This window comes from Rhinolophus hipposideros (genome assembly GCF_964194185.1).
Source record: "Rhinolophus hipposideros genome assembly, chromosome: 13".
NCBI lineage: Eukaryota > Metazoa > Chordata > Mammalia > Chiroptera > Rhinolophidae > Rhinolophus > Rhinolophus hipposideros.
In genome coordinates, this window is record NC_138059.1 from 2,129,957 (window position 1) to 2,152,143 (window position 22,187).

At 46.4% G+C, this 22,187-nt stretch overlaps 1 protein-coding gene across 26 annotated transcripts in view; it reads left to right on the top strand.

Annotated features, from left to right (window-relative positions):
* PTK2 (protein tyrosine kinase 2) overlaps positions 1-22,187 on the top strand; it is a 183,208-nt gene that overhangs the window by 62,033 nt on the left and 98,988 nt on the right. For 24 of the 26 annotated variants that reach the window (XM_081070012.1, XM_081070007.1, XM_081070003.1 and 21 more), the window contains 2 exons: positions 8,274-8,440; positions 20,174-20,261. In XM_081070012.1, the coding sequence (XP_080926138.1) occupies positions 8,274-8,440; positions 20,174-20,261 (255 nt within the window). Of the gene's footprint in view, positions 1-8,273; positions 8,441-12,052; positions 12,171-20,173; positions 20,262-22,187 lie in introns of all 26 variants that reach the window. The other 2 variants (XM_081070013.1, XM_081070008.1) reach the window with 1 other exon arrangement.

Sequence of the window (22,187 nt, forward strand, 5' to 3'; positions counted from 1 at the left end):
ATTCCCTAAACTGTCTTTCATATCCCTGTAGCAATATTGCAGTTGCCGACTTGTGCTTTCTAATCCCCTCCCCGTCTCCCTAATTCCCACCCCGCTGAACATGTAGTCTTTTAATTGTAAATTAATGAATGGACGCATCTGCCCCAAATGGCACTGAAGGGCACGCCTATGACATCTTTCTCCCCAAGAAGAGACATCAGAGGAACACTGTGGAAGCAGAGACTGGCATACACTGTCGGGCAAGAGTAAAATGGGAGAAACATTTGAGGGCCTGGTGGCTTTAGAACAGAAACGGGGTCGGGGGTAAGTTAAGAGTGGACGTGTAGTCACTTGGCAGAGAGAAACGGACCGATGTGATGGCAGCAGCGAGGAAGCCCTCCGTTTTCTGAAAGGACAGAGCTTCTTGTTACCTGGACTTGTGAATAATTAGATCCAGTCGTTGCCTCTAGCCCTACTTGGCCTGGGATGGTGGCCACGCACTGCTGTTCAGCACGCGAATGTGGCCGCTCTCAGTTGATGACCTGTGGGTATGAAAACACACCCTGGATTCCAAAGGTCTAATATGGCAAAAGGAGGTGAAATATCTCATCAGTCATTCATTATGAATGCATGTCGAAAAGATAATGCTCATACTTAGGTTAAGTAAAATGTATTATTAAAATTGAATTCACCTGTTTTTTTTTTTTTACTCTTTTTTAATGTGGCTACTAGAAATTTAAAAATGACATGTGGCTTGCATGATATTTCCTCGAACAGTTGTATTCTGTAGCAAATAATTATCAGAGAGACTGGTTGGCTCAGAAGAACCAAAACCTTTGGAGAAGTTGAAAGATTTATTTTTACCAAGAAGATACCTGGATCCTGTAATAGTTCATTACAGAGGTTTTATTTTTCATGCTTTAATTAATAAATTTTACTCCTTTTACATTTTTATGCCAATTACACACATTAATTAGCTTATTTGGTTGCTGAGAGGATTCACAGAAATTCACAGAAATCCTTTTGATGGGCCAACTATGCAGAACAGCAACAGTAGAGAAACGGTAATCAAGGACGAGATCTGCACATCTCTGGCGCGGGCTTCACAGCCTTGGACACTCAACACCATCACCGGCCCACAGGGGCGCCTGGGTGTGAGGAGGTCTGAGCCTCCATGTGGTGGGGTTTGTGAGATGGGCAGGTAGGCACCTTCCATCTAGTAAGCAGCCTCGACCTGTGTAACTGCCAAGCTCCACCAAAATCAGGTGCGAGTCATAAATCCAGTTATGATTACTAACCATCTCTGATGGGCCCGTACGTTCTGCCACTAAGCGGTCAGGACCCATCGCTGCAAAACTCACTTATCTCAGCCATGGCGTCAGCCGAGCGTCGGTACCGCGCTCCAGGCACTTTTGGCGATAAGTATGGGGTCATCCACAGGAGCCAAGATGACCCCGTGCTGGACAGTATCGAATCGGATTGGCCGCCCAGAAACATTTGTAGTGATACTTCAGAATAACGAGAGGAGAGCGCAAATTCCAAATTCTGCCAGAGAAGTCCCCTGCTTGTGGAGAAGAATGCCATTTCCACTAGACCTTCCATCAGCGACGCCAGATGCCAGAAAACACTGGAACTGTATCTTCAAAGGGCTCCGGGAAAGAGCCGTGTGTGCCTCAGAAGCATATGCCAGTTAGAATACCAATCACAGAAATGCGGAATGAAGTTTTCCATAGACAAATAAGGATGGAGAAAGTTAATACGATAGACTGTCTTTGAAAAAACAATCAGATGGCATAATGGAGCATGAAAAACAGTGAACCCAGAAAGAAACCGTCCGGGCGACGACTGCAGGGGCAGCGGTCCCCCTGGCACCTGCCGTCCCACACGTGTCTTCTGCACGCCACGTCTCGTACATCGTCCTGGGCGCTCAGGGGTCAGTCAGCCTCTGCCTCATGCACAGCTGTACCCCCGGTCTGACTGGCCTCATTCCGACCTTTTGATCGTAATGCCACCCAGTGGCCTCAGTCCCTCTCTTCTTGGCTTTCCCACTTCTTACTACAGAAGACCTGCCTAGAGCTTCGGTCTAGGGTTTTCCCTTCTAGTTGCTATGGCCCCTGGAACAATCCATTCCTGCTTTGCTGACACCCTACAGTGTGTTAACTGACTGCCACGTCGTCTTCAGAACATACCTGGAACCCACCCACTGCAGGTGACCTCCACTGCTGTGGTTCCTTCCAGCCACCGCCATCTCTCTTGTACATTGTCACGTGGCCTCCTGACGTCCTGCCTTCCCCACTGCGCCCAGCAGCCAGAAGGATCCTATTAAAACGAAAGCCAGAGCACATTGCTCCTTCACGCAGAACCTTCCAGAGGCTTCCTGCCTCATTAGGGTGACATTCAAGTCCTTCTGGGGCCCGTCACCCTCTCCTTTCCCATCATGCCCAGTGACCTCTGTCCTACTCGTGCCTCACGTTGCTGTCCGCTTCCTGGACTGTTTTTCTATCATCCACTCTTCTAGTCAGTAATTCGCTCAAAACTCCAAGAAGTCCCCATTTCTCAGAGAAAAGCCAGATTCCTGCGGTGGCCAACAGGACCCTCAGGCCCTGGCCCCCGTCGCCCACTGTCATCTCATTTCCCACGACTGCCTCTCCTTCCGCCCAAGGGTGTCCGTCCTCCACCTTTTCTGTCCCAGCACCCTGGCTTGTTACATTTTCTTGAGCTGATTTTTCCGTATTGAAATTATCTTGTTTCTTGATTGACTGCTCATTTATTTTCACTTTCCTCCACTCAACTGGCAGCTCTGTGACAGCCGGGACCTCTCTGCTTCGTGGCGTGTCAGCGGTGCCTAGCAGGCACGCAGCCTGTGCTCAGCAGACACTTCTCTGAATGACTCCATGAACTCCTAGATGGAATGGAGGATTTCTGAGAGAAATATGAGTTAGGAAAGGGAAGTAGAAAACCTTAATAGGCTAATAAGCACAAAAGAAATTGAATTGATAGAGATTACGCCTGTCCAGAACCATACCTGGCCTTACTGCTGTGTCTGTGAAACCCTCACCCCACCTTATCATTCTGACTGTTTCAATCACAAGGCCTACAACAGCTCCCTTTATGCTCTGACACCAGATTCAGGCAAGTACGGTGTAACGCTGCTGTTAAGTTCTTGGGCCATATTCTCGTCCCGTTCAAAGCATCTTCAGATTTACTAGCAGGCTCAGGGAAGTTTTGGAAACACGAAGCACACTCTCAGTACCACTCTTGAGCCACTAGGGAAAGGCTGACATGATTACCTGAACCTGTAGTAGTAAGTAAACACAGTATGTCCCGTCCAGGTAGTTTGCGAAAAGGTGCGTGTACGTGGTTGGCTGAGTATTAACTATTGGGACCAAGGTGTTAGTGGATACAGCAGAAAGCAATGTTCTGATCCATTTAAAATCAGCTTTCTGGTTGGAGTGGGAAAATGCACCATGTGGGCTTCTGTGAGTTTGTGGAAGTTAAGAGAGTCGTGTGCAGAGCTGTCCTGTGCCAAGAACGACTGGTAGCTGCAGGGGAAGGAACCCTTTCAGGCGGTTCCCCCTGAGTTCAAGCCCAGACGGTTGCCTGGAGGGTTTGCTGTTAGGTGGCATCACTCGACGTACATGTCAGCAGTCTCTCTGATAGAGGAGCAGGACAGCGCCTCCTTTAAAACTGGAACATTGACTATTATGGATTCAAATAATTGTGGTGCCAGAGAAGACTATAAAGTCCTTAGAAAGTTCAGCTATTTCCTTAATGGATGGAGAGTGTCATGTAGGAAGAGAGGTAGAAAGAAAAACCTTAAGGATAAACAGACCCAAAAGCAGTGTTGAGAAGGGGAATCTGAGACAGCAGAGCCTGAGAAAGGAGGATTCTGTGTCACTTATGCCTTAGAGATGGTGATTGTGGTAGCAGAATAACAGCCCAAAGATGTCCACGCCCTCATCCCCAGAGCCTGTGCACTTGTGACCAGGGCTAAGGCCTTGAGATGGGGAGACTGAGTCCTTAAAAGCAGCAGACTTTTTCTGGCTGTGGTTCCGAGGCGGTGACAGCAGAAGAAAGGTCAGAGGCGGTGTCACTGGCTTTGAGGATGGAGGAAGGGGACCATGATCCGAGGAATGCAGGTGCCTCTAGCTCCTGGAAAAGGCCATCCTGGAACCTCTAGAAAGGAGCACATCCCTCCTGACACCTCGATTTTAGCTCAGAAAGACCCATTTTAGACCTGGGATCTACAGAACTGGAAAGTAATGGATTTGTTATGGTAAGCCCCTTGGATTGTGGCCATTGGTTACGGTGCCGTAGGGAACTGAGAGAGCGGCGGCTTCGTCTCAGGAGTTTTAGGGGGACCCCTAGTGTGCTGCTGACCCAAGAGGGAGAGACGGACTGGCTTTGGATTTCCGGGTCCTCTTGGTAACCGAGTGACGAGAGCCTCCTGCCAGTACACGTGCGATCAGAGAAGAACTGTGGGAACTGGCTGGTTTCCTGAATGTGAAGAATATCAGGAAAAGAAACACACAGAAGAGTAACCACTGGACATCATGACCGATGAGTCACTCACTAGTGATGGTAATACTCAGTAATTCTTAAGAGGAAGGAAAGAGACAAATAATATGTGTGGTCTTAGGTATCTCCCCTAGGAATAAAGAAATCTTGCAAATTACCCATGAGGCGATAGCTGAAAATACCAAATATCCCTTTTGTCTTGCCCCCCGCCCCACCTTCCCCACGGACTGACTAGCCCTTTGCATGTGTTTGTTATCATGGCTGTCTCCTACTAGACTCTGCCTCGAGGGTGAGAGCGTGTCTCAGCCACCACTGTGTCGCCAGCACGATGCGCACACTGGTTCTGGAGATGTTCCCTGAACGAATGAGTGAATACGCATTCACAGATGAATGAATGGGAAGGGAAAGGTTGCATGGCTTCTTTCTACCAGTGTGAAAACATCACTGCTTTTCAAAGAGCTGTCTAAAACTTAAGTGCCAAGTTGAACCAAGCAAATCATAAGAAAGAACTTCTAGAAACAAACAAAATTGCAGCCTCATCTCATTAGCAAGTAGTCAGGGAAATGGAAATTATAACAACAGAGAAGTGTCCCTACCCCTTTTGTTGGTCCATCAAGTTGATAAACATTTTAAGGTTGATTTCAGCCCGTATTGGCATGGGATTGTCTCTAATGTTATGTGTCGCGTGTAATTGGGGTAGTTTTGTTGGTGGGCGTTCTGGCTGTATTTATCAGAATGTCACATTTTGAGTGGCTTTTGACCCAGCATGTCTGTTCCTAAGCAGTGCTTGTATGTGTGTGTGACAATGGCTAGAAAGACATTCACCGCATTGCATTTGCATTTCCACCTCCCTTTCTTCCCAAAACATGGAAATGAAAATGCAAACCCCTGTCCACCCTTAGCTGTGTGCACTGTGCTGAGCTCCAGACACGCTGGACGCACAGTGCAGACATTGGCTACTTTTGTTTTCAACCTTAAAGGGAATCCTTTTACTATGACAATTTAATCAGGAAAATTGTGTGTTTCCAAAGCTTGGGGTATGATACAGACAGAAAAAATACAGACCTCAGAGTGGCCAACCATTGTCCTGTTTGCTGCAGGACCAGGTTGTCATGACCTGCAAAGCCAGGATAAGAAACTTTAATTTAGCCACCGTTAGAGGCATATTGTACCCCAGGCCTGTTAGCTCCCTAGAGACAGCCAATTTTCTACCTGTATGTATGCCCGAAATAATATACACGTGCACGTGTGTGTGTGTGTGTGTGTGTGAGATTTCCATAAAGCACTGTTTGTCCAGTACGTGTGCCTCACTAAATAGTTCTCAAAGTTATTTGTTCAGTTACCCAGAACCAGCTATTTGGTTCTCAGGATTATTTAAGTGGCTGAATGTATGTATTCAGCATCAAATGTTTAAGTCCCTTGTATAGTCATAATTCTGGCTGCTATTCATCCACACTGAGTCAGAGATGGAATTTACAAAGGTACTAGAGGATGAGAAATAGGACAGAACACAATATGGAGACAGAATGAAACAGCAAAATAGGAAGTAGAAGGTGTCTGTGTGTTACTGCTTTTAAACTGTTAGTGGAGAGTAAAAGTTGTGGCCTTGTTTAGTCACGAGGTGCCACAGTACAGGAACGCTTCGTTATGTGAGCCCAAAGCTGAAATCGTTCTGGGTGTCTTTGGACAGTATGATCAAATGAACTGACTAAAATTCTACCTGTTCCATAAAACCCCAAGACTGGGAACCCGCTTTCTACTCAAAGCACCACAGTGCTGGACTGAGCCTCTCTCGTCAGTACTGCTTCTCTGCAGATGGGCTCCTGGGCAGCCCCTTGAGGTCAGAGGACAGGACAGTAACCTTTGCGAAGGGTCGTGGGGCGTGGGGCACCCAGAAACGTGGCGTTTCTCCTGGGGTGTTGATGGCCAATGCAAGCGTCAGGATGGCGTGTGCCCTGCATTTACACACTGCGTCTGGGCGCGGCAGGACAGACAGGTGCGCTGGGACGGACAGATAGAGACATGAGGTGCAGCTGTAACAGGAGAAAGGTCGCTCTGGAATCGACAGTGCCAATGAGCTGTTGTGCAGTAAGGAGATGACCTGTGCTTCAGCAAGGGTGATGGCTTGGTGTGCGCTCGGAGTGAGCTGGCAGAGCTGAGACGCGGACACAAAGGCACTTTTGTGGGGCTTTGAAAGAGGCGCCAGCTCCCGTCCTTTGCAGCTCAAGGATTGTGTGTTGGCAAGGAGAGGCTGCAGAAGGCGCATTTGAGAGAACTACTAGAAAAAGATGTCCCTTCCCTTAGGCACGTCTCCCACCCCCAGAGCGCAAGATTCGATGATGAGCTCAGGCTGGATTTCCGCTCCCACTGGCCCCTCGGCTGGGCGCCCTCACTCAGGGCACAGCCTGCACTGTCGTTCGTGGTGGCCCTGTCAGAAGTTCCTGGCCTTGAATCCAGAAGCCGGAAAGCACGTTTTATGCCTATCTCAGTTCCACCCATCTTTCCTGTCCCGTGAGAATTCCTCTTTATAAAGCTATCTTTGACTCTTCCCGCCTGGTCCTTTGTTCACGGATGCCATGTTTACTCCCTCCCTCCGTCCCCCCTCTGCCAGGCTCCTGGGCTTGATACAGACCGTGTCCCCAGGCCTGAGCCGGCTGAGAGGGAGGTGAGCCACGTGCAGGTACCAGGAGCGCAGCACACGACTTGCCGTCCGTGTGACACGCTGGGTGCCGGTCGGTTTCTGTGTATAGTACGTGCTATTATTTGTCTGTTCTTCTGGGAGGGCTGGGGCATCATTAACTGTAATCAGCAACATCGTGCTGATGTGGCTTTCATCATGTGAAAAAGAAGTATGTACAGTGTGTGCGGGAACTTGTAAGATGTGTCGTGCGTTTTAAGTTATATGATAGCTTCAGTGAACTGCTCATTTTAAAAAAACCCATGATGATTTCTTTAGTAGACATTTTCATGTTAATAATCAGCATCATTAAAACAACGTATTAATGGCCTGAGAAGTTGAGAAGTTGTGGGGAGAGCTCAGCACACCGTGTAAGGGCAGCGGGTGGTTTCCATCGTATTTCCAAGTGAGTTCCCTATGAGCCCATTTACAGACACACGCACGGAGCTTCCACACCTGTGCAGCTGCAGGGCCAGAATCAGGTGTGCACTCCCCCCAGGGAGCCCTCCCTTCGGAGATCACCTTCACCTCATGGGACACAGATGTTGGAAGCATCAGGTTTGGGGGCGGTTTCAGATTGCTCTGTATTCACGTGCAGAGAGCAGACAGATTGGTTAGGCCCAACCTCGAGTAACTTCTCCTACATCATCCAAATTATCAGAAACGTGGCTTTCATTGTATGTTCCTAAATGTGTGCTTTTTAAAAAATGGTTTTAGTTGCAGCCTGGTCTCGAACAATATGCTGTCCTTGGTTTAGAGAGTGTGGCCCCCTCCTTGGGTCTGGTCCTCAGCAGGTGATGCCCGAAGGGTGGGAAGTTTGGGGGATGGTTCAAAGGGGAAGCTGCAGAAATGTCTTTTACGTTTCCATGCCTTGTTTATCAATCAAGAAAAGGGAAGAGCCACCTTTTGTGTTTTAACTTTGCCTTGTTCATAAAAATACTATTTGAGAAAAAAGATTCCTCAGTAAAATGATGTGATTTATTTAACTTATACTCGTTTACCAAAGATTTCTGATAATTAACGAAAAGAAATGAACATTGCATTAATTTCAGCATGCGGTTTTGTTTATAACAGTCGTTTTTGTGGGGGTGTGTTTTAGGGCATCATTCAGAAGATAGTGGACAGCCACAGAGTAAAGCACGTGGCCTGCTATGGATTCCGCCTCAGTCACCTGCGGTCAGAGGAGGTTCACTGGCTCCATTTGGATATGGGTGTCTCCAATGTGAGGGAGAAGTATGAACTTGCACACCCCCCAGAGGAGTGGAAGTAAGATCACAAACCTACTTTGGTGTCGCTCACACTTGATTCGTTTTGTGTATTAAATCACGCACACGAGGATGAATGTCTGTGCTGCATTTTCACCCTGATTGTCCTACGACCTCCGTGTCCAGCTGGTCGGTAACTCTTAACCGTGGGGTCTGCCTTTCTCTTCTGCACTTGCGCTGAGTCTGTCCTTGGGGCACCTTTGACTTTTGAGTGCTTGAGCCTTCTGGCCGCGCTTCCTTGCCGGTGCCACTTTGTTTCACCCTCTGCTCTCAGAATGCCAGGCCTGATTCTTGGCCTTTCTGTTCTGTGGTCTCCTTTTGTGCAGCAGGACTTGAGCTGCCCCCAGGAGACCACACCTGATTGTCTTATTATGGGCTTCATAGCTTGCTTTACTGTGCCTGGGGGGTATGTTTGTCATTCACATGTGACATTAAATTAGGAGGTGATCTAGCGATTCCTGCTGACCTTAAGGAAGCGGAAATGGTTCACACGGTCAATTAAAAGACTTCCCAACAATTGTCCCTTCTCTGAGGCTCTCCGAATTATTTCACTATTATGTAAACTGACATGTTAGTTGGAAATCGTACATCTGAAACACTTGCATTGGAGCAAAGTATAACTTCTAAAAATGGGGTTCTCGTGTTAATCAGTAAGGTTGCAGGAATGAAAGGGACGGTACACTGAAGAGGGCGTCAGGTGGCTGCGCTTCAGTCCAGCCACGTTTGTCCCTTAGAATAGACATTTTCAAAGAAAAACTAACATGTTTAGGTTCTTCAGTCTCTAGTTGAATAAAATCTTATGCCGGCTACAGAATTTAGCAAAGAAATATAATTGTACTTTCAGATTTCTCAAATAACTGAGACCGAGTGAATTCCATGATGATACAGTTTGCTTGGCTGGCATCAATGGCCAGTGAAGATTTGACCTCCAGCTATTTTGTCAGTTAATCGAATAAATGTCTAACAATGAAGACCATTCCAAAGCCAGTTACCTGACACAATTCTGTTACCCTCTTGTTTGTATCAACACGTCAGAGCCGGAGTTCATTGTAATGATATTCTTAGTGCTCCAGAAAATGGTGGTTGGATGTAAATCTCTGAGTATGTGAGCTTTGTTTTTGTTTTTTTAAGCCCATTTATTTTACTTTATTTCAAGTAAAGATGAGTAGGCACTCCTTTGTCTGATGGAGCCTGAACTCTCAAAAGTAAGGAAACCTTGAACTGGGGTGGGTAGAGCTTCCCACAGGCCGGCCCTGCTCAGGTGAAGGGCGGGGGTAGAGCTGATGATGGAGACATTTAGGCGTCACCGTGGAGTGGCTGCTGAGAGTCAGGTGCTGGGCCAGCTCCATGCTGCTTATTATCTTGTGTGGGTTTGTCATTTTTACAATGTCTATTTCATTTCATTCTCCCAAAACCTTATGAGGTAAAGACTATTGTTACCCCTATTTTACTGATGAAAACAGACATGACAAAATGGATTTAAGTTGTATTGCCATGCGTGGTTTGGGACACAGCTTCGACTTGAATTCAGCATGTTTTTAAAAGCAACATGCCTTTCTCAGTAGGAATAATGTAATCTTAGGTTTATAAGATTAGAGAAGGTTGTGTGGAGACTGGGTGGGGTAATGAAAGAGAATGTGAGCTAAAGTGGATATCATTGCAGTGTTTTCAAGGGTGTGAAGGGTCAATACTGATTATTTCAAATATTTAAAAGGAGAGGGAATTTCAACTGTCACTAATGAGGAGGAGACTATTAAAAATAAACAAGCAGATTTGGGAAACAACCAAACAGAAGTTCTAGAAATCATTAGATGGATAAAACAGCAGATTAGGTATAGCTGAAACGTTAGTAAACAGGAACGTGGATCCAATAAAACGTGCCCAAAGCATGGCACAGAGATGAGCAAATGGGAAACAGGAGAGCAAGTTTTTGTAACATGAAGAATGAGAGGACCAACCGTTTTCTGCTAGGAACTCTAGAAGAAGAGAATAAGAACAATGAAGAGGAGGAAATAATCCAGAGATAATGGCTGAGAATTTTCTAGAATCCGTGAATGACACATGCCTCCTTAAATATAGGGTTAACATAAGATCCCAACCAGGGTTAATAAAACTAAGTCCACACTTTGGCAGAGTATAGTAAAATAGTGTTGTATAAAAGAAAAAGATGATGTTAAGAGCAACCAGAGAAAAATTCAGATTTCTTTCTCCACAGCAATAATAGATACCAAGAAAATAATATTCAAGGTGGTGAGAATGAGTAACTGGCAACCTGTATTTGTCTGCCCAGGGGCTTGGTGACACAGATATTTTCCTTAGAGAGTTTACCGCCACAGGAATCCCCTACAAACATTTTTCCTTCTGGAAAAAGAATGATTTCTGACAGAGGGTTTCATTTGCAAGAAGGAATGCTAGCAAAAAAATTGGGTAGATCTAAATAAACATTGGCTCTAAAAACAGAATAATGATAAGAAACAAAGATAAGAACTGACTTTTTTATATTAAAAAAGTAGAGCTCAGATACTGAATGTGTGTCAGAAGAGAGGTGGTCAGAACTAAAGCTCTGTCAGCAAAGCTTTAAAATTCTATGTTAGGGTAACAGCTAACACATTAGGGACAGATTTGACAGCTTAAACAGTAGGTAGGTAAGTAGGTGTTAGAGAAATGCAGCAACCAAAAGAAGGCAAGAAATGGAGAAAAAGAAAGCCTGGGGAAACAGGATACATAGAAATCACAAATAAGATTTTAGAAATAAATGCAAGTATACTAACCAAAAATGATCAGAGGTGATTAGTGTGTGATTAAAAAATACATTCCAGCTATCTGCTATTTATAAGAGCTAGCTAAAACAGTGATGGGCAAACATTTTTCTTTGACTTACAGGGAGAAATATATTTTACCTTTAGATCCATACACATGTAGATGTGTGTATATCTTAGAACTATTTATATGGAATGGATCTATATATATCCCACAAAACCATACTCAATCTTACTATTTACACTAAAGTCCAAGGTTTTCTCTTCAGTGTCATTCTATTCTGTTCTACTTCATTTAGGTAGTTGGTAGCTAGGTAGTAGGTGGGTGGGTAGATAGATAGACAGACAGACAAAATAATTTCACTACCCATAATGGGGTGGCAGCGGTGGATTGGTATTGCTCTATTAATATTCTATGAAAAAAGTTTAAAGGCAGAAAAGCCTTATTAGGGATATAGAGCACACATCATCATCATCATCATCATCATCATCATCATCATCAAATTCTAATTTCACCAAGAATTTCTTAAGTATAGAAATAGCTATAACACCTAAACTTGTAAATTCCTAAAGACATTTCTCAAAATGTATAAAGCAAAAATATTAATAGAAGAATAAAGTTTACCTCCTAATAATTAAAACAGAAGGAACACAATAGTAAGTAAACAGTTTTTAAATTATGTGTTTATTCTTTCTAATGTGGAAATACAGGGTTGTGCACGTAACAGAACGTTAATCAGTTCAAAAACACATTCTCAAATAACTCATGGTTCAGTGAACAAAACCCAGCTTGCGGAGGGTGTGGCTTTAATGTTTTGCTCTAAACCTCCAACGGGCTCTCTGTCGTCCTGCAGGCCCCCGGCTGTCGCTCCCTCTCTCTAAGTACTTTCTTCACTCAGCCTCCGGGATCCCAGACTGTGCTGGTGAAGGTTTTCCTCCTGTGTTGCTGATCGTTCAGTCTCTGCTTAGCCTGTAAGTTTGGGGCTGCTCTAGGGACGCCTTTCCCTCATTCCACTCTCTGGAGACCTGCCTTTGTCACTGAATTCACCCTCTACTTGGCTGACACAGGGAACCATAAACAGGTGTGGCAGTGACCAGGCAAAAGGCATTACAGGTGGAGGATTGGGAAGTAGTCGCAGACGGAGAAGCGGCTGTACAGGGATGTATTTCCAAGGCGGAGCTCACGGGGTGTGCTGGTGGGTTTTAAAATGTAAGCATTCGGTGAAGTGTGTGCCTCCTTCCTCGCACCCGGAGCCAGCCCCAGAGTCTGATCCCCTCTCAGTGCTCGTCTCCTCCTGCAGTCCCCCTCCTCCCTTTGGAAGTGCCGTTTTCTATTTTCACACATCCTCGGGTTTGGACCCGAATTGATGGCATCTTCTCTCCTGCCGGCTCCCTTGCTGGTTGAAGAACAGCCCTCCACCTCATTTCTCTTTCTGCCTTTATCTTTCAGAACTTTTCACTTGCCCCCACTAGCCACTCTGGCTCTCTCCCTGGTTCTTGAACAAGCCAAGTGCATCACTCCCTGGGGACTTTGAACTCGCTGTGACTGCCGACTATGCTTTTCTGCCATGTCCAGCGTGGCTGGGACTCCCTCCATCGAGGGCAGGTGCTCCCCTGTGGCCTCCCCGTGGCTGGCTCCGCCCACTCTGTCTGTGTACCCCATGGCCTCCTGGTACCCTGTTCCTTCTCAGGGACCTTGTCTCTGTCGCTGCTCTGGTCCTGGGTCTAGTTCTGCCTGGTACTAGCAGGTACTCAATAAAAAAACTAGTGAAAATTGAATCCGTGATAATGAAGTTGTAAAGCACGAGGCAGAATAATACGAAGGTGTGTAACTTGTATTGAAGTAGGAACCGAACAGGACTAGTTTATGTTAGTGAGACTGTTTTTCACATTTACAAACGCTTACCTGTGGCAGACATGCTAAGCACTTGACTTCCAAAATGAATTCGTATCACGAGAGTCTTCTTAAGGAGGTCTTCTCCTTTTGCCATTTCAGGAGAAAGCTGAGGCTCAGAGACACTTGATAACTTTCCCAAGATCATGCAGCTGACCTGGGTGGCAGAGTGGACACTGAGTCCGGATATTCAGCTGTTCCTTCTCTGCTTCTGTGTTAGATTTGTAACTATAAGAAAGAGAGCACTCTATGATTTGTTTTCTCGGGCCCGCAGGCATGTCTCTCAGTTCATAGGTGGGCCCGTGAGGGCGTCTGCAGTTCTGCTTTAATTCTGAGAAGTAAGATCTCCATGTCCAGAGGGAAGAGCCCCACTCAGTGAATAACTGGATTTCAGTTTCCATGCTGTGAGGCTGGAGTATTTTTATGTGGAAGATGTTTTATGCCATCTGCTGTAGGATCTGGCATATTGTTAAATAAGCCTGAGATACAAACTCGTGCCCTTGACTTTCTGTTCTTCAGATGCCACAGTGAGCGGGCTCGCAGCACATGTTTGCTCCTACTTGTCTCAGGCAGGATGGCCAGGACACGTCACTGGGGACAGGAAGGTTGGTTTGATAAATGGCTATTCTTATAAGGAGAAGAACAACAAGATTAGATCCTACCTCAAACGATACACAGAAATCCACTTGAGATACATCAAGTTTTTAAAAAGAGATGTTTAATGAAAGATATAGTTGATTGTATCTCTGGCCCTGGAGTAGGAAGATTTTCTTAATACCCCAAAAATGTTCACTGTAAGAGGAAAAAATGGCAAATTTGACTTTATTGAGATTAAGACATTCTGTTTGTCGAAAAATGTATTTTTAAAAATATATTTATAAAGTGAAAAACAAGTTGCACCTGGGAGGAGATATTTGCAGTACATGTAATCCACAAAGGCAGTGCCTAGAGTTCAGAGCAATATGGAATCTGCAGCCACTCTGTAATGGGCCAGAGACATGAAGAGAAAACAAGCTTGGCCCGTATTCCTGGGCAAACACTGTCTGCTTCATTAGTGATCAGGTAGGGAGATGTGGTCCTGTCTGGAGCACAGTGAGGTTCTGGGAGGTTCTCTGACGGTGTTAGAAGCTGGAGAAGTTGTGGCTCCAGCAAGGTCTCGCCTGCACTGCTGGGAAGAATGTAAATTGGTAAACCATCTGGGGAAACAGCGTAGCGTCCCCTTGAAACGGAGTCACACATACCCCACAGCCCTGCTGCTCCACCCCCAGTTCTGTACGAGGCTGGAGATGCAGTGTTCAGGGACAAGCGGGGACCGTGCTGTCAGCTGTGGAGTAACACACGGCGGGCCGTTCCGCAGGGCGGAGGAACGACCTGTGGGGACGTGCGGCGGTGGAGTGGGTCTCAGCCACAATGTGTGCAGAAGTCAGCCCCAGGACGACGTGCTGAGTGGACAAACACCAGCGCCCCGAATGGAACACTTTAAAATGGTTCATTCTTTGTTATGTGAATTTTCCCTCAATCTTAAAAAAAAAAGTAATTTCCAGAAGAGGAGCTAGCATGATATAGTTTTATAAAGTAAAAAGCAAAAGAAACCTGAAACTACTGTTGGAAACACACCAGTTGAGTAAGGCAACGTGGAAGATAGATAAAAAGTGTCAGAGGGAAATAACGGGCCAGAGCCTCTTCAGGGGAGGCAGCCTGCCCCCCCCCAACCTCCATGAGGCCCCAAAGCAACTGGGGTGAACTGAGTCCTGGGGCAGAGTGTGAAATCCCTCCCTGAGTGCGTGTCCCTCCTGTCCCTGCTTCCTTCCTGGCCCACCCTCACTGGGTTCCTGGGGGATCCCAGTTAAGTAGGGGTGTTTGGTAGGATCAGTCAGCCAAGAAAGTTTCAGCTGCAGAACCATATTGGGTTTACAGAGCTGTACAGTTTTGAGAGATTGCCATCAAACACATATAAACGTAAAAGTTTTGTATGTACTTTGATAATTAAACTCCGCTTGGCTGACTTTTGATAACTAAATTTCAGTTCTCTGGGATCACCTGCATGGAATGTTCTGTTTGGCTTCTGAGTGGGTTAATCAGTTATAAATAGACTGTAAGAGCTTTTGGGGAAATGCCAGCCCTTTCAGATGTTGAATCTGGGCTTTGAGGTCCAGGTAAGAGAAGGCTCTCTTGGCGTTTGAGAAAGTGTTGTGAGGCTTTTGCAGAGCCCCACTTGAAAAAGAAAGCCCTTTTCATTGTTATCAAGATGTGGGTCACGTTCCCTGCCGAGCGCTGCTCTGTTCCTGCTCTTCAGCAGCTCCTCACTCTGGAAAGAGAGCGCTCCTTTGCCAGACCTTTGCAGGAGAAAAAATCTTTTATCTAGAGGAAAGGTGTCCTTTTTCACAGATGACAAAAGAAAATGAATACTGATAGTTGAGGAAGTTTTGGGTTGTATTTTGATACAGTTTTTTGTGTTATCTTGAAGTGACATTCCATATGCATTTTCCTTAAGTTGAAAAGCCAGTCTTTCATTCCAGTACAGAATTCAGCAAGAGATCTTAAAAGGATTTCAAGCAGTAAGGCAGCAATTAGAGGAACACTCTGGCAAGTTGGGAAGCGACACCTTTGAAAAGTAGGATGGACTTCTACATTGGCTGATTTATTAATTAGACATTAATTGGATGGTTCTGCACCAGACACTGACAGCACAAAGATGAGTAAGTTTCCAGTCGTCTCTGGCTGTACAACAGGTATTTACTGGCCAAGGTGATTTACAACGGGTTCTGGTGGGTTTGCTGCCACAGCTACAGAACAGTCCGTCTCACGTGTGAGAGTTTAAAGTTCTCAATATGTATCCAAAGTTGCAAAAATAGTAGCCTCCCTAAATGTTAAAATCTCACAGACACATAGTACATTGTTGAAACCAAGAGAGCACACAGACGCAGCGCTAACCCATCTGCACACGTTTCCCAGGTTTCCCAGTTGTCCAACAGCGTCCCCTCTGGTCCACGGTCCACGTCAGAATCCCACGTCGCCTCTCACGACTGTCACGTTTCCTTACGTCCTCTCTGGCCTGGGACGGCCCCTCATCTGCCTTTGTCCAGCATCACCTTGACATTTGGGAAGAATACTGGCTGGTATTTCCCCCCAGGATTATATTAAGGTTATGCATGCGGGGCAAGAGAGCCATGGCCAGGACGTGGTACCTTCTCATTCCATTTTATCAGGAAGTCTGTAATGACACATGACTCCTTCTCCTGGTGGATTTAACCTGGGTCATTTGGTTAGTGTGGTGGCCAGGTTTCTTCTCTATAAAGTTACTCTTTTCCCTTTGTAAGTAGGAAGCATCTTGTGGAGAGATACAGAGACTGTCCACATATCCTGTTTCTCATTATATTCCCCCCATCCCCCCATCTCAGCATCATTGATGAGTCTTGCAGCAATTATACTGTAATTTTTGCCAAATGATGAGTTTCTGTTTCCATCCTTCCTTCTAGGTCTTTCAGTTGGAAGCCTGTTGTAAGAAAGAGTGTCCACACTGCGAGGTTCACGAGGGCCCCCTCTGTTGTTCCATGAAGTGGTGCTTGGTTTACTTGACTGGCTAGCTCATCCTCGGTGTCAGGCTTAGCACTTCCTTTGTCCAGCTCACCTTTTCAAGAACATTCCTGCTCCTCCCACCGTTAGTTGGTTGGCTTCTGGCTGTCTTGGTGCTCAGAGTTGGTGATAGACTGAGGAAGTTAGATGTCAGTGGCACCGATAAGAATGTATTACTTAGGCGTAGACGCAAAGGTTTGATTTCACGTTGGGCATGTTACATTTAGCTGCTATTCAGAAACCCATGGAGGGCCCTTGGCAGAGAAGTGGAAGTGTCCCCGCAGGTCGCCAGGCTATCAGAATAGTAACCAAGGGGAAGGAAAACGGCATGTTTCCTGAAGAGAAGGCGAGTGGGGATGTCGGCACTAGTGAGGAGTCAGCTGTGGTTGCTGTGCTGTGGGGCCCAGGCGGGCGATGGGACTGGGCGTGAACCTGGTGACCTTGGGCAAGTTTCAGCAGCATGTGGGGGGAGCCATGCCGGACTGCGGGGGTGACGCAGGGACCAGAATCCTTCCCACGATCGAAAGACCTTGCCTGTCTGCACATGAGCAGACCAGTGTGTGTTCCCATGTTTAAGCCCAGGTACCTTCTCGTAGTCTCCTTCTGCCTTTGACATCCTGCGTGTTCTTGCTGGAAGGGAATCCCATGTCTGCCTCTTGATAGCTGTGGGACCGTGGGCAAGTCCCCAAATTCCCTGAAACGGTCCCCCCACCTGTGAACGTGAGGTCGCTGTTTCTCCCCCACAGTACTGCAGTTGCCCCTGGTCTCCTGCTGCTTCCTTTGGCCCCCTTGTCTGTCCTGCAGAGCGTCCCCTGACCAGTCCGTAGCATGTACTTCCTGTGAGGGCTGTGCCCTGTGCATGCTGCTCCAGGGGCTCCTTTTTCTCAGTCACCACGTGCAGGTCCCTGCTCTCCGGAGCTCTCCTCGCTGTCCCCACTCATGGGCTCTAGCCGCACTTGCCTTCGCAAGCTCCTGCAACCCCAGGACCGTGACGCATTCTCCTCCATCTGAGCAGAACTCTTCCCCACACGTAACTCCTGAACTCCCTGCCTCACTTCCTCTAGGTCTCATTCAGATGCCGCTAAATCAGTGTCCTGCCCTGGCTGCCCTGTTTACGGTACTTCCTCATTTCTTACTCCGCTCACCTTGCTGTTGTCTTTGTAACGTGACCTATGGCTCACGGGTCTCTGTGCTTCTGCTGTCTGACTTCACCAAAACACGAGCTTTCCGAAGGCCAACACTGCGCCTGTTTTATTCCCTGTGCTGGCCCATGATGGGTGCTGAAATAAACATTTGTGGAGTCATCGTTCCTGTAATAAACCAACCCAAGCGCCGTTGGTTTTATGTGCTAGTGTCTGTGCTAGGTGTTCTGCGTTTACTGGCGCGTTTCTTTCTCCCAACATCCTTGTAAGGAAATTGAGGCGCAGAGAGGTGGTGGCCCATGGTGACCGAGGGGTGGGTCCAGGATCCAGGCGGGGGTGCCCTTGATCCCAGAGCCCACGTTCTTTCTGCTTCTCCTAGGCTTGTGCCGATTAGAAGAAGTCCTGTGGTTAAAATGCTCGTCCCAGTCCCAGCCATGTCCTGAGTCGTCACTAGTGTTCGCTAGCTCTTCACCACCCACTTCAGCAGGCTGCGTGCTAAGCGCACGGAATGGAGGCAGGCTGCCAAATGTTTGATTTGGGGCCTGTTTCCTTACCGTTGCATGTGATACCCAGAGCCCCCCGCGCCCGGCGTGATCCGGAGCGTGCTGCCTTGGAACGGGGCGCTTACGCTTGCTGAGCAGCGTTTCCCAGTCCGCTAGATACGAATGATCACGTCTGTCCTCTGGCGATGCTGAGTCAGAAAAGTAGTGCATATAAAGTGTCTTACGCCCCAAATTCAAAATACACGAGCTCTGTTCTGCTTCTGGAAATAATTGGCCAGTGCAGACTGTCTGCATGCAGTAAGTTGTCGCACTCCTTCTAAAAGTAAGTAAAACAGACCCTCATGGTCTGCAGTTGTGCTTTTCAATGAGATGGACCCCTGGAAATCTCAGCAGAACCTGCATGTGGTAGCTCACGCTTTTTTCACCTTTAACCAAAAAAGAGTTCTACTGGTTACTTTGCATTTTTTTCCTTGTGAGCCTATTACATTTTTTAAAAGATCAATTAACAACATTTTTAGAAAGAGTAGATATCTTTATAATGTATGGGTACACACATATTTTACAAACAAAACACTAAAAGAATTTACTAAAAAGGAAAAGAATAAATAGAGCTACATAAAAATGAAGACCTTTCCTCCTCAAAAGATACATTAAAATAAAACGATTTTAAAAATATTTTTTAAAAGATGCCATTAAGAGAGTGAAAGGCAAGCCACAGAGGGAGAGAGGCCAGTCACAGGGTAAGGAAGGACTCCCGCCCAGAGCACTTAAGAACACCTGCAGGTACCTGGGCGAATGCGAGGAGACAGGCGACTCAACAGATAGAAGCAGGAACACTTTAATGCACTTCAGAAAAGACGCTACCCCACACGGCCAGTTAGCATATGAAGCACCCAGTTTCATTATCCATCAGGGAAGTGCCGGTTAAAACCTCCACATACTGTTGCAATAACTGTCAGAGTAACTAAAACGACAAAGTTAGAAATAACAAGTAGAGCTGCGGGTCTAGAGGAACCAGAACCCCATGTGGCTGGTGGGCGTATAAATTGGAATTTCTTCCTCTTTGGTACTAACAGCTAAAGCTAACGTGCATATTTGTTACTGTCCGGTGGTTCAACTTCTGGTAGCGAGCCAACAGAAACGTGTACATACGTTCACCAAAATACATACATAAAAGTGTTCATAGGGGTAGAGAGAGAGGGAAAGGAAGAGGGAGGGAGAGAACAAAAACGATGAGAGAGCATCCTGTGAAATTCATTTGTCACAGCCATTCTTGAAGCTTGACTTCCTGAGCAATACATTATTTTTAGAGGAATATAAAGGAGTTATTCCAATAGCCAAAAAGAGGAAAGAACTCAAATGGCCATCAACAGTAATGTGGATAAATAATTGTGGTGCATCGTACAGTGGAATACTTGCAGCTTCGGGCAAACTACAGCTACCGGGTCTGGAGGGATCTCACAAGCCTGCTGGTGAAGGACGGAAGCCAGGCACCAGAGGGGATAGACATACTGTGTGATTCCCTGCAGACGAAGTGGGCCACAGGGCAGCGGGACGGTGGTGCTGCCCTCGGGCAGTGGTGGGAAGTGACTCAGGGCTGGACGGACTTGCGGCCCCGTCTGGGCTTCTCCTCACGCTCTGTCTGCTTGCAGAATGGTCAGGCTGACAGCACTGGGTGGCATGAGTTTGTGCTGAAAAATAAAGCATTTACAGATTAATTGATTATATTTTAACATATTTTTAAAATAATATTTCAGAGTAATTGGCAGTGTTATACTCACCATCATGTTGTAATTGTAAATTATGAGTTGAGAAAAATTACTTCTTTCTAATTGTTATATTTTGTGCATTACTTTTTAGATATGAATTGAGAATTCGTTATTTGCCAAAAGGATTTCTAAACCAGTTTACCGAAGACAAGCCAACTTTGAATTTCTTCTATCAGCAGGTACAGGAGGGCGGATTAATATACATATTCCTTTGTTCCTTTGAATCCTATTTGTTACATAATTTTATTTTAGAATTAAATTAAACCCAACATTTGGGAGACTATACAATTCTCACTGTATGGCAATGGGAATCTTTTAACTAGTGAGAAATTAAGAACTTGGTGAATTTTTATGAGCGTGGGCAGATCTCCCCAGATGCTTCTCTTTGTGGCGATGGTAAGTCCTAGGGGACATAGCCCTGGTTCTGCCTTTCATTCAAGTGTCGCCCTCATGCCTGAATATCAACCCATTTGTCAGATGGAGAATTTATTGTTAGACCAATTAACCATAGCTCAATAGAGATTTGTATAATAAAGCCCAAACTGACTTTTTTACACTAAGAGTAGCTTGCTTTTTACCCCTTAAGGTATTAATTAGGCAATAACTATATGTGGCTTAAATGAACCAACACAATTTATGACCAAATGTTACTTGTTAGCATTAGTAAAGTGTCCCCCAGAATTTTCTGAGTATCAGAGACATTTGTATGTATAATTTTGCCATTAAATGCACTTGGGAATTTGTTGGTTGAATAAAAATATTCACTAACTATCTCCTGTGGGTCAGGAGTGCAGACACGTGTCACATACTGCGTACCTTCCCGTCAGTCCCTTGGTCTGGTGGCGGAGTCCTGGCGACAGCTCCGTTGTGTTCAGTCTGGTGCGTGGGCAGCTGTGTGGCCGTGCACAGGAGGGTCTGCTGCCCAGTGGACAACTGACACATGAGGAGCCTCCAGCTTTGTAGATAGGGAAGCAGTGTCCTTTAGAAAACACCGTGCGTTTGAATCGGAGCCAGTGTGCTTTGAGAAGCAGCGGGTCAGAGAGGTAGGACGGCACCATGTAAAGAGAGGATTTTGCTTTTCTCCTGCAATTATTGGGAGCATTTAGAGAATTTCATCAGGGAGGGCCTTGATCGGAATGTTTTTTAATTGAGACCACCTGATGTGTTGGCAGAACAGGGATGGATCGGGTTCGTAAAGGGCTGCCAGTAAGTTAGGGGGCGCTTCAGCCACGTAGGCAAGAAATTAGAATACATGAGTTGTAGCGGTGGAAGAAAGCAGATTTAGTGAGTGGATTTGCTAGAACTCAGAGACCGAACTAAGACGGAGCATGAAAATGAAGAAGAGAGACGCCAATTGCGTCAGTCTGAGCTCCCAGTGTCGGGGAAGAGAAAAGGTGGACCGGATTCAGGGGACGGGAGAAGGTGGAGCCTTTCCCTATATGATCGAGATGACTGGTATTCCTGCTTAGAAGATCCAAGCTGTGGGAGCGGGGAGCCCAGGAAGTGTCCGCCCACTGGGCTTTGTTTTCTTGTCTGTGGGGTAGTCCTATCGACAGTGGAAGGTGTTAGGGAAAGGGCTCGTGGAAACTTGGGAACGCTTCCAGTAGTGCCGAGTGAGTGGGAGAAGGAGATACACTTGGCAGAGCGGAGAGAGGAGTCGTGCTCCGATGGCAGCCGAGATTGCTGGAAGCCTCCTCGTACTGCAGAGGCAGCTCCGGGGTGGGAACTGCTTCTCTCACGTGCGTCCGGCTCCTCCTCCAGCAACACGGGGCACTGTAGGTTTCGGTGAAGCAGGTGACGGCAGAGCTCAGTTCACTGACATGTTTATATTGTATTTTTCTGTCGTGTAGGTGACCTGTATCGTTATTGGCACAAGTTCCTTGAGAAGAGCCAGCCAGGGAGGAAATCTGTGACTACTTTAGTGACACTGATTTCCAGGATGCCTGACACAGGCCTAAGTAGCTCACAGTTACTCCTTTTTATAATTTCTAGGCTGACCTACAAGTTCGCAACTTTTTGTTCCTCTCACGCTGTTACTAGGTTGTCCTAGTTTTCCCTTTCGGAAGACCTCGCCCCACTCGTCTGATGAAAGTTAGCACTGCACT